The sequence below is a fragment of the Lontra canadensis genome, unplaced genomic scaffold (genome assembly GCF_010015895.1).
Source record: "Lontra canadensis isolate GAN:19392208 unplaced genomic scaffold, GSC_riverotter_1.0 scaffold17, whole genome shotgun sequence".
Taxonomy (NCBI): domain Eukaryota; kingdom Metazoa; phylum Chordata; class Mammalia; order Carnivora; family Mustelidae; genus Lontra; species Lontra canadensis.
The window spans coordinates 21,672,104-21,684,686 of record NW_022631011.1 but is presented as its reverse complement, the minus strand read 5'-3'; the positions used below and the strand labels follow the sequence as shown (position 1 = coordinate 21,684,686).

General features: G+C 43.4%; 1 protein-coding gene and 1 non-coding gene across 6 annotated transcripts in view; one reads left to right on the top strand and one right to left on the bottom strand.

Moving 5' to 3' along the window:
• Window positions 1–12,583, bottom strand: part of TMEM241 (transmembrane protein 241) — a 116,873-nt gene that overhangs the window by 21,488 nt on the left and 82,802 nt on the right. Inside the window, exons 14-15 of one of the 5 annotated variants that reach the window (XM_032859765.1) lie at window positions 2,163–2,306; window positions 387–1,662 (exon numbers count right to left, since the gene is read on the bottom strand). The exons of the other annotated variants lie outside the window; for them this stretch is intronic. Coding sequence (XP_032715656.1) covers window positions 1,345–1,662; window positions 2,163–2,306 — 462 coding nt within the window. The 3' untranslated portion in view covers window positions 387–1,344. Of the gene's footprint in view, window positions 1–386; window positions 1,663–2,162; window positions 2,307–12,583 lie in introns of those variants that run through there. 5 annotated transcript variants of the gene reach the window in all.
• LOC116869014 lies at window positions 4,827–4,936 on the top strand. The gene has a single exon (XR_004382947.1). It is a non-coding gene; the product is annotated as a U6 spliceosomal RNA (small nuclear RNA).

The following is a 12,583-nucleotide window of genomic DNA, read 5'->3' as shown; positions in this document are numbered from 1 at the left end:
AGCACCACATGCAAGGTGAGTGGCAGCCCATCGTTAAAGCTGAGAGAAAACTGGGAAATGGAAAACGAAACAATAGCTGGGAACCCCTTTTTCCTAGCAAGGTACTGAGAAAAGTCCCATAAGGATTCTATCCCTTAAGGACGGTGGGTAGCTGGTTCCAGGATAACTGGGCACACGGTGTGATCAGACGCCAGAGGTGGGCCTACCCTCGGATTCACAAGAGCCCAGGCCAATCTCGTGAGCATCTGCTCTCATGCCCGTGTCTGTGGGAGAGCCAGGCCAGCAGTGTCCTCGGGGTCCTGGGGGTTCCAGACTCCCTGACGGACCTCAGGCGGGCCAGTTCCCCTCTCTGGATTTGAGCACCCCCCCCATAAGAAACAAAGAAATCATCTACAAAGTATTTCTCAGGGATTAAATTTTAGTCTCTCACTTAAAAAATTTTTTTAAAGGGGATGGGAGATTTTATTCATTCCCTGACTTATTTCAGTGAGAATTTTCAAGAAGCTTAAAAAGACAGTGGTTACAGACAAAACACAGGGATTACAAGGAGATGAGAGGAAATGTACACGTGTGTATCCGCCTTCATTTCTCCCGGGTACTTGCCCGGAGTGGGACCTCGTTTAGCTGTAGTGTTTTCTAAGCCAGAAATGCTATTCTTTGTCCTCGCCAACACTAGGTATTGTCAGTCTCTACAGTTTTGGCAGCTCTGGTGCATGTGTGGTTCCACATCAGATTTGATACCACTTCTGTCTCAATGCCCCATTTCCTTACCACTAACCTAGTCCAGGCTGAAAGCTGCCGTTTCCCTCTTGAACACCCAGTCAACAATCTTTATTTCATGCCATGGCTGATATCTTTCTTTCTTTCTTTTCATTTTTCTTTCTTCTTTATATTTTTTAATCAACACCTGTGTAGAAATTCCATGGTAACTTAGATTCTCTGAATTCTTTGAAAAATTGAAAAAAGCACTTCGAAACCTAGGGTGTCACTTGGATCTGGTCATTTTAGATCTCTCTTGACAATAGAGTAGCAAAATGGAACTAACTGGAAGCGAAGGCTCTCAACCTATATCAGCAGCTCTGAAATTGTAGCTGAACCCACAATGCAAACAACACATCCAACATTTCTCGATCTGTGAAGGAAAAGCTCATTCTTTTCAAGTAATACTATACTAGCCACGGTAAAATACTCAACACACATTATTTCATACAATCCCTGCAACATCTACATGATTCCCATTTTACAGAGAAGAAAACTGATACATATGGAAGTGAAATAATCTTTCCAAGGTGACACTGCTAGAGGGGAATTCTGATCCACAGCTGGGCTACCTGTCTGTCCTCACTACTGTCTCCTCACTCTACAAATCTCTGCTGAATGTAACATGTTCCAACAGAGCAACTTGAAAAAAACTGTCAGGAAAAACAAAAACCCCCTAAGAAGCATGAGTATGGAAACCGAAGTAGGCCTTACATAATCCATAAAGCAAACAGTCAACTGCCCGAGTACAAGTTGAGGAAAAGAAGAATAACCATTACTGACCTCACAGAAGATACACCAGGACTTATGGAGATCCGAGTAGCTCACGCAGCTGTAGCTCAACCCCAATACCAGGTGGGGGGCGGGAAATACTTTCATGAAGAAGTATTTACTGATCACAGACTATGGTCTCAGCTGTGGGGGATACAAGAAGACACCTAGTCTCACAGTTCCCTGGAGTGAACTCCTTTTCTAACTTCTCGAGCATTCTAGCCATCCATGAAAGATAAAACCGAGGGGCCTATGGGTGGCTCAGTCGGTGAGGCGTCTGCCTTCGGCTTGGGTCATGATCTCAGAGTCCTGGGATTGAGCCCCACATCAGGCTCCCTGCTCAGTGGGGAGTCTGCTTCTCCCTCTCCCACTCCCCCTGCTCGTGCTCTGGCTCTCTCTCTCTCTCTCAAATAAATAAAATCTTTAAAAAAAAGAGACAAAACCAATAAAGCCTACTCTAATGAAAGGTGACACCCTCCTTCCCAAATCCTAACCTTTTAAGGGCATACAGACAGACGAGGCTCTGAATGTCATAAACACTTGGCAATTTGGGACAGTAGTGTCAATGATGCTCACAGTACAATTTGTAAGGTGAGGGTTTGTAAGAACGCAGGGCCCAACGTCATGAGAACACTCTTACTCTCACCTGAAGAAAAACATTTGTTTTCCCAGGTGAAAATCCCTTGCGGGGGAGAAAGGGCAATGCAGGGATAACAACCGGTGATTGGATCCTTGCAACCAAAGTGCTCTAACTCCAAGAAGACAAATGGAACAAAGTGTGAAAAAAAGAGTAAAATTGTGTTTCTTCTTTTGAGGGGATGGGGTAATCACCATACAGAAGATGAATTGAGATCTGAAAACAGTGGCCCCTAATTTCATTTTCACTAAAAAAGATAAGAGGCACTTTCCCAGTGACCAAATCCTTTGCAGTTCAACACCTGCGTCTGGGAACACATCGACCCTTGAGCATCACTCCCGCCTATTTATGCGGAGCTTGGCACGTCAGCAGGTGTCGAGGCTATAACCTTGAGTAAGATGTCCCTGTCTACCCTGGGCTCGCAGGCTGACACCCAGGTGGCTGGCTGGGAAGGAGAGACCCAATTATTATGATTTTTCTAATCAGGCTGATCCTTGCCCGTATTTTTCTTCTTCTGACATGGAGGTGAGAGGAAGTGGAGGGTATCTTACTTATCAACTCCTGACCAATCACCTACCACGTTCTGGGCCAAACATGGCACGCTCCTGGAAAATCCTGCAGGAAACACACAAAGCCCCAACAAGGGATAATGAATGGCCCAAGGTGAGGCAGGAAAGAAACAAGATAGAACTTCCCTTGGAGACAGGGGTGGTTGGGGGCTGCAATGGGAGCCTGCCCCCAAGCCCCCAGAAGTCACATGACGAGATGACAGACATGAGGGGTCACCAGGGAGATCCTGTTCCCCTCACCACCTCCCCCCATCAACACCCCTCAGAGAGGCACAGAAACGATAAAATGAACACACACAGGCTAACGCTTCTTGTGTCTATAAGGTACCAGGAGATTTCTTTGTTGACTGAAAAAAACTGTTCCTTGCCACCTATTTCACTGACTGGCCGGCTCTTCTAGAGTCGTCGAAACACACACAACCTGCTTGTACTTAGCTTCCTGGCCTGGCCGTACCGTCGGACCCACTTGCTTGCGTGTAAGCAAAACATCTCTAAATGTCTTTCACATCCACGGCTCATTCCTTTCCATCATGTGTCAAAACTCAGCAACCCCAGAATGAACGTCTGCTCCTTGGGATTTCCCAAGATTGGTTTCATTTGATCAGCTCTGACTATGGCCGCTCATTCTCCCTCAGTACAGGCCACTCACTTCTGCCCCCCGCCTGCCCTCTGGTTTGCTCTGGGCAAGGACCCGGTCGGGGGAGCTCTTTGCGGATGACCCTCGGCTTGGCCACAGCTTGTGGAACCTGGTTTTAGTGATAAAGAGAGAGGGTCTCTGGAGGGAAACAACAAAGACAGATGTGCACCACAAGAGCGTTACTGGGGGGGATGGGAGGTACTTGAGAGATACCTGCAGATTTCCATCATTCTCTATGTCTGATGGGGGTGCACAGACCTGCAAAGATGTGTACAAGATCAGTATACCGAGGCATTCGCTCGACACTCATTTTCGCGTTTTCTATTTTACAGTGAACGAAGCACACATCAGTGTATCCTCCGACAGGCGCCTTGTCAATGTCCCCAGCTAACTGGCCTTTGTGTTGCAAAAATCACTTTAATTTTAGTTATTTTAAATGACATATAAGCCTTGGAGCCAGGAAATTTATAGAAATTCAGGGTATTTCCTTAGTAAATGAACTGCTGCAAATTCATTCAGGTCAAAAGTTGTGAAAGCCAGCATTGTTATCATATTTTTGCAGCAGAGAACATTGTGGTGGTCAATGGCACTAAAAATAGCCCAGAAAAGAATTAGGAGTGCTTCACTGGAAACAAGAAAAGAACAAACTTATCCAAAATAGCAAAATGTACATTAGCATCACTCCCTCCCCTATGAATTATTTTGACAATAGGAAATGGAATTTAATTTTTTTTCTTTAATCCACAACTGTAATTCCCCTCCCATGTGCCCTCTGGGAAAACCTTATTCATAAACGAAGAATTCCCAGATAACTAAATTCTTCGCTGACTGTTTCCATACAGCTCAACAATAACAAGACAGCTCCCGAACTTGCCACTTCAAGTTCCTGTCGCTTCGACAGTGATGTCATGGAAAGACATCCACAAGCTGTTTTTGTTGCCTGGCTAGAGACTGTAAAGGAAATCAGGCGCTGCCCCTAGGTTTTAATTTTCCATGAGAAATTATTCTCATTGCCATAGCGGCTTAAACTGTGGAAAAGAAAAGGGATTTAATTAGGTCACAGCCGTAATTAGACTTTTGAGCGCACTCTTTCCACATAAAAGTCACTTTAGAGCAGAGCTTCATTGGGTTTAATCGTTTATTTTCATCGGACCATTCCTGAGGCGTTACAGTGCTGAATAACCACCGAAGGAGGACACAAGGAATACCAACAGCCACACGGAAAGTGACCCCTCCACGTGAGCTTTCCAAGGTTATGGGAAGACGGGGAGTCTTAGGCTGAGAAGAGAGAAGAAATTCCAATGGTGAACTGAGGGGATCATGGGGAAGCCTCCTCTCCCCCCGATTCCCTTTCTCCAAGCACAAGTGGGAGAAGACAGTGATGGGCTCTCCACGCCCAACAGACAGTGAGGATGACAAGAATGATGAGGATAATAAAAGCAAGGAAGTAATTGTGCCTACTTTGGCAGCATATACACTAAAATTAGAACAATACTGAGAAAATTAGCATGTCCCCCCACACAGAAGGATGTCATGCAAATTCATGAGGCACTCCTTACTTGGCTGTAACTATGTGAGGTGGTGGATGTTAACTGAACTTAATAGAGTGATGGTTTCACAATATGTACAAATATCAAATCATTATGTGGTGAGCCTTAAGCTAATTCAATGTTATATGTCAATTATATCTCAATAAAACTGGGGGAGGGGGGAGTAACAGTAGCAACAGAATAGGAAGGAGGAAGAGAATTAACATCCTGTTCAGCACAGGCGACCTAGTGAGAGCAAAACATGATGGGCACAGTAACTCTACTCCCAGGACTTTCTTATGGTCTGTTCTCTGTGTGTGTGTGTGTGTGTGTGTGTATATACACATGCATACCGGACATAGAACCTAAGAAGTCTTGATTCCTGAACCTGAAAGATGTATTCACTTGTTACCTCCTCAGAAGTTCAAGACAGGATTCAGAGCAAGCCTTGAAACTTCTGTACAAACACACCTAAACAATTTAAGTGAAGAGTAAAAAAAATTGTTATTTAGAAGACATAAAATTTTCATGATTTCATTTTAAAAGATACTAAGGTGCTCCTTCTTCTTTAAAAAAAAAAAAATTACACCAGAAACAGCAAGAGTTTCATCAACAGTCTTAGAGACGTTTTAAAATTCTAAACATCGAACCCCAACAGTATCTGCTGACAACGCTTTTACAAATTCATCCTCTATGTAAAACAGGCTTAATTTTATCTATTAAACTGACATAGCCAAGACTCCTTGGTTCAATATCTTGATCAAGAGAAATGTCGACATGTCATCGAAGAAAGACAGACATTAGGCCATGCTCCCAAGATCTGGCAAAACAGACAGAAAGATAGGCAGTCAAGGGGCACCTGGGTGGCTCTGCTGGTTAAGTGTCTGCCTTCGGCTCAGGTCATGATCCCAGGGTCCTGGAATCGAGTTCCGCATCAGGCTCTCTGTTCAGTGGGGAGTCTGCTGCTCCCTCTCTTTCTGCTGCTCCCCCTGCTTGTGCTCTCTCACTAATACTCTCTCTCAAATACATAAAATCTTTAAAAAAAGAAAAAGATAGGCAGTCAGAAGTCAGAAAACTTCTTACCCACTTAAAGAGACCTTCGCAAGGCTAAATCAACTGGAGACCGAAACTTACCAGCAGAATCTTCTCACCTCTTTTAAGAGCAACTCCAATGTGGGAAACACAGTTCAGGATGGTGGTCGTGTTACTACACAAGGAGGTGTTGTTTCAGAGACAGCTGTGAAGGCTCCCTGGCAATCCCACTGTATAATTAAGGCGCCATCAGTGAACAGCCAGCAGGGTGGTCTCCATGGAAACCAACAAACACACATTTTCACAGGCCTAGCAACTGTTCTGAATCAATGACTCTTTATATAGGTTTAAAAACATTGTGAATGGTGCATCAATTGCTTCTTTTGTTAGATAATGTCTGATTAAACATGTGTGAGAGACCCTGTTGTCCTGCCTGCTGAATCCCCAGTAGCGTCTACAGTGGGCTGCCCACAACTAAATTCACTTACCTAGAACTGCAGAATACAAACGACAGATTCAGACTCTAGAAATCACTGGTTAAGTTGGGGGAAGAATTAAACTAGTAGTTGACAGTGCCAGGGGACAGGACCTGCCCATGGCCAGCACTCACTTTTTTAGGGCTGTGTCAATATTATTCAGTCCTCTCAGTACAGCACACATTATTATTACATGTGCTTACAGATGAGAAAACGAAGCACTCGTCTAGAAGATGGCAGACCTGCGCCTCAAAGCTACATCAAAAGGAAGTCTTGGTCCAGGTTCGTATCACTCTACGTAATAATGCTCTGTGTTTGCACAGCACATTGTCACTCCCCAGCTACCTTCACATACATTATCTCATATATTCTGCTTTTATCTCAAAACGCTGAGTGTAGTTCTAGAATTTTCTAACTTTGCAATATATTCTTCCTTGATCTTTGTCTGCCTGCCCCACTCTGTGCCCACTACACACTCTAGGTTTCAAGACTTACATGGGACCGTGTCCCTACCGGAGCTGGGAAAGAAGCATCGTCCTAAGCAGCAATGGGAAAGGAAACCCCATTGTATAAGCATGGATTTTGACTCAAAACTCTAAATAAAAATGGGGACAAACATTCCAATTAACCATCAGTAGCATTTACACATCATCTTCCATGAGAGAGAGCAGACTTTGTGATGAGGATGGAAGGTCTGATTGCTAAGTGGTTTCCTACTTTATTTTGAATGGGTTCTATTAAGGACTAGTAAATGCTTTATTAAGAAGGCATGGATAATCAATGATCTGGCTCCTGGCACATCATCATTATATAACCCTACAATTGAATATATATGCCATCAGCATTTAGTCTTTTTTTTTTTTAAAGATTTTATTTATTTATTAGACACACAGAGAGAGAACACAAGTAGGCAGAGAGGCAGGCAGAGAAGGGGGGGAAGCAGGCCCCTTGCCAAGCAGAAAGCCCGATTCGGGCTTGATCCCAGGACCCTGGGATCACGACCTGAGCTGAAGGCAGAGGCTTAACCTACTGAGCCACCCATGCACCCCAGCATTCAGTCTTAAATATTAGATACACCAACACTGTCAGAACTCACTTGAGTCATAGTATTTCTGGTCAACTGGACAAAGCTGAACAGTGAGCGGTCGGTCTTTCCTTGTTCCCCTAAAATTCCAATCCCCTACCACACATCTCTTGGGAAAGCCTCATTCCCATCTATCACAGCCCTTCTAACTGAGGTTCCGGGAAAAGGCTGTTTTCTCTGAAGCTAGTCCCTGTCCCACTTCCATCTCCCACTGACGCCTGTTCTCCCAACTTCCCTCATTCTTCAGCATCTCCGAATTTCTGCATATGGTGTGTTCTTTTCTGGTTTCAAGGATGCCTAAGTCCTTGTTTCCCCAGAGAAGAAATTACTTTCACTAGCCATCCCCCTGACCACCACCAGTCACAAGCTCCTTCCTCTGTCTTGTGTATTCTTGGATACTTATGATCCATCTTCCACCCCCTCCCACCCTGCCCTTCTACTAAAGGCTAGCGATGTCCTTGGTCTAGTCTTTTCTCAATCTGGATCTTTCTGATTTCTTGGTGGTGTTTTGTTTTACTCCTTTAAACTCTTCCTGAGACTTCCCCACATGGAAATTTTGGGGCTCCCCTTGGCTATCACTTCTCTCTCCTTCACATTATTGATCTCTGGCATTTAAGTGTCTCCCAAGCAAAGTCCTAGCCCTTTGCTCTGCTCCACCCAAACCCTCTCACTCCCTCAGTGAGTTCAGCTACTTCTTCAAGCTCCTGATGCCAACTCCACTGCTCTAGGTGAAGCCCAAACAGACACATGAAGCCCTGAGTTTTCCCCTGCATTTCACCTGTTTCCAACACACAACAGCTCCACTTAGATGTTTTCTCTCCATACATATCTAAAACATATTTCACCAGCTTTCCTCCCCAACGATGTTCTTTCATAACCCACCCCCCCCACACACATTTCTGTCTGTGATGCCATGGATTTCTCACGTCCTGAGCCACAAACTTTGGAGCCGTTTGTGATCTTCCCTAGACCCAGACAATTGTCACACACCCCACACTGCTTTAACAGATCTGAGTCTTTGTTATCTAATTCCTTAACCACATCACACAACACTTATATGATAGATTAAATAATTACAATTTATTTTGCTTCAGACGATCAGTCATCAGTCAAGTTGACCTTTCACCTTTATTGCCATCACTCACTACCTTGATTCGCCTCCCTTCTAAATGCTTGGAACTCATTTCCAATGTGATTTGCCTTTAGTCGTTCTCATTGAGAAGTTCACAGTGGTCTCTGGGGCCTGGCTTTTAGGGCTCCCTAATCCGTCTCTTCGAGGCCCAATTTCCCCTCACACCTCTACATCCTCCTCTTCCTCTGGTCAAATGTATTTCCTCACAGTTCCCCTCCTGCACATCCCACCTCAGGGCCCCTGCCACTCGACCTGGAAGGCCATCCCTCCATCTTCCCTTCTCCCAGGAAAGATGGGCTTATAGGGCCCGTTTGATCTTTCCACTGCATCAGTCTACACACAGCTTTCCTTTTCCTAGCTCCTGAAGTCATACCACCCTGTCAGCAATGTCCTCTAATAGTCTTACCCTTGTCACTCGTACCTCCTCCTCTGGATCATAAGATGCCTTTGGCAAGCACTACACATACACTATATACTACATACATATACTACACATACACTAATGTACTTCTTCCACCCCAGGCTCCAAAGATTTCTGTAATCAATGTTGACTGGTAGAATCATGTCCAGAAAGAAGGCCAAAGAGAGACCATGCACTTTGATATAAGGCACTCTTCATACCACCCAGAGGGAGATGTCTGGCTCGGTCAGTAGCACATGCAATTCTCGATCAAGTATCACCTGAGCTCAAGTCTGACATTGCGTGCAGAGATTAATTAAAAAAAATTTAAAAAGTTTTCCATTTAGGGGCACCTGACTGGCTCCGTCCATGGAACATGTGACTCTTAATCTCAGGGTTGTGGGTTTGAGCCCCATGTTAGGTGTAGAGATTGTTTAAAAATAAAATCTTAAAAAACAATACCACCTAAACTCTTTTAAGAATCTAGTGTACCTTAATATCCCATGGAATTAACAGCTGTTTTAGGCAGGCAGTAAATCATGACACAGTGTCAGGGAAGGGACCAGGGGAGGCAAGCAAGGCACCTAGGATGCAACAGGTAAGGAGGCACGGGTTATTCTCGGATGCCGACCCCACACTGCATGGCCCTGAGTGAGGGCTGCCCTCATCCCAGCCCTTGCACATGAAAGCTGAGACTCTGTCAATCAGAAAACCAAACCAATTCAAGAGACACATCCTAGGCAAGCTATAGAAAAATCTTTCCCAAGGCCAGCAGGAGAACAAACTAAGTCAGACTTGGCTTGCTGGTCTACCACTGACTCAGGACAAAATGGCGGCAGCAACTATGGCATTAGCTTAAAGGAAAAAAGCTGGAGGCAGCTTTGAATTGGGGAGTAAACACTGATTCTAAGGACCCTAGAGGGCCAGAGCTGCTATCTGGGAATGCCTCTTCTCTTCTGGCTCATCCTCAACATAAACTCACACTGGCCTCAACCGCTTCTTCCCAATGGTTGCTGACAATACCAGCCAGCTTGAAATTAACAAGGGTGAGACAAGGCACTATTTGATCAAGAAAAAATTCTCACACAAGAACTTAAGTCTGCTAGAAAAATCCATTAGCATACCACACCTTCCTTATATATGTAAACATTTCATTGCTTTCCTCTTAAATTCACTCATTTTTCTTATACCAATGGCTCACAAGTGGGAAGGGATTCCAAGATTTTATGAAGATGAAGTTAGATTTCACAGACCCAAATTTATCAAACTGAAGGGAGGAATATAAAAAGTTGCTAAATATTCTGTTATTTTTAGCTTTTTAGAATGTTTCTTAAATTCACAGATTAAAAAAAAAAACAAACAATAATAACAGTGGTAACAATATAAAGTGACTCAGGGGCACTTTTTTCCCACGCTGAGCTTTCTCAGATTCAAAGAAGATACTAACTAAGATAAGGACTGGAGAGAAGCCTGGGTGCCTTGGAAGTGATGGAAGTTCATGTGACAAGTCCCAAGAAAATACCAGAGAATGGATCCATCTGGAGCAAGGAAGAAGGTACCCTTCTGAATGACCTCTCTTTCTGAGTATCTTTGAGTTTTTCCACGGAATCCAAATTCTCCTCTGGGGCCAATGGAACATCCTTCTGAGTCACTTTCCGAATATGCTGGCACTCAGTAGAGTCACAATGATGTCATGGGGAAATGTATTGCTAAGTACAATTATGTTGTATTTCAAATGTCAGCACATTTTGATGTGTAGGTGGCCCAAGGAAGGGGTAAATATTCTGCCACTGAGGATAACAGAGCTTATTTTCAAGCAGAAAAGAAAAAGGAGAAGGAGGGGAGGGAGAAAAAGAGAGGGAGTGCTTGATATACTGGGGGTGGAAAAGACCTTAGTAGCTCATCTAATCCAATCTTCCACATTTAAGGAGGATTAGCATCAAACCACAGCAGCCAATTAAAAATCTTTCCACTTTTGAATCAACTACAGAGCCATCCGAGTTTAAGAGGAAAAGAAAAAATACAATAAATAAAAAGGAGGCTCATGAAAGTAGTGGCCAAACAGGCAAAGCCATACACATAGGAAAAATATCCTCCCTAGTCCTAAAAGACAAGATTTAAACCCTATTCTTTGAGCACTTTGTAGCTTTGCGGGATGGTTCACATGCCATAAAATTCACCCACTGTAAAATTCAATGATCTTTAATGAACACATTAAAGAAATTAATTTAAATGATGGTGCAACCATCACCACAACCCAGTTTTACAACATTTCCATTACCTAAAAAAAACCTCCTTGAGCCTATTTTAGTCAATCTCTGCTCCAAGAAACCATCACTGTGCTTTCTCTCTACATTTGCCTTTTTCAGAAATTTCACAGAAATGGTATCATACTATATGTATTTTTTTGTGACCTGCTTCTTTCACTGGCCATGACGTTCTTGAGATTCATCCATGGTATACGAATGTATTAACAGCCCATTCCTCTTTATCCCAAATAGTATCCCAACACATGTATGCAGCAAATCCTCTGTACACATTCCCCAGCTGATGGACACTAAGATTGTGTCCAGTTTGGAGCTACTATGAACAAGGCTACTCTAAGTGTTCGTGTTAAAGTCTCTTTGTTTTCATTTCTCTTGGATAGATTTCTAGGAACAGAACTGCTGAGTTGTAGTGTTGGTTTATGTTTAACTTTGTAAGAAACTAGCAAGATGGTTTTCTAAAGTGGCTATACCAATTTACCTCCCGATCAGTAATTTGTGAGGGTCCCAGTTTCCCCACATCCTTGTCAGCACTGGATGTCATCTATATTTTTTTATTATAGCGATCCAAGTGAGTGTGTCGTGGTATCTCGTCATGGTTTTTTGTTTGTTTTTTTTTAAGATTTTATTTGTTTATTTGACAGAGAGAGATCACAAGTAGGCAGAGAGGCAGGCAGAGAGAGAGAGGAGGAAGCAGGCTCCCTGCTGAGTAGAGAGCCCGATGCGGGACTCGATCCCAGAACCCTGAGATCATGACCTGAGCTGAAGGCAGAGGCTTAACCCACTGAGCCACCCAGGTGCCCCATCTCGTCATGGTTTTTTAATCTGCATTTTCCTGATGACTAATGACAACGAGTTCCTTTTCATGGACTTGATGAACCGATCAAATATCTTCTTTGGTGAAATGTCTACTCACATCTTTTTTCCTTTTTTTTTTTTTTTTAATTTAAGCTTTTTTTTTTAGATTCCAATTAGTTACTGTAGAGTGTAATGTTAGTTTCAGATATACAATATAGTGACTCAGCACTTCCGTACATCACCTGGTGCTTATCACAATGCTTAATGTTCACTCCTTAATCCCCATCACCTAGTTCACCCAATCCCCTCTCACCTCACCCCTAGTAACCATCAGTTTGTTCTCTATAGGTAATAGTCTGTTTCTTGGTTTGCCTTTCTATTTTCCCATTTTCTCATTTGTTTTCTTAAATTTCACGTATGTGTGAAATCATAAAGATTTCATAGATAATAATAATCATAGATAAATCATATTCTGTCTTCCTCTTCAGCATCATA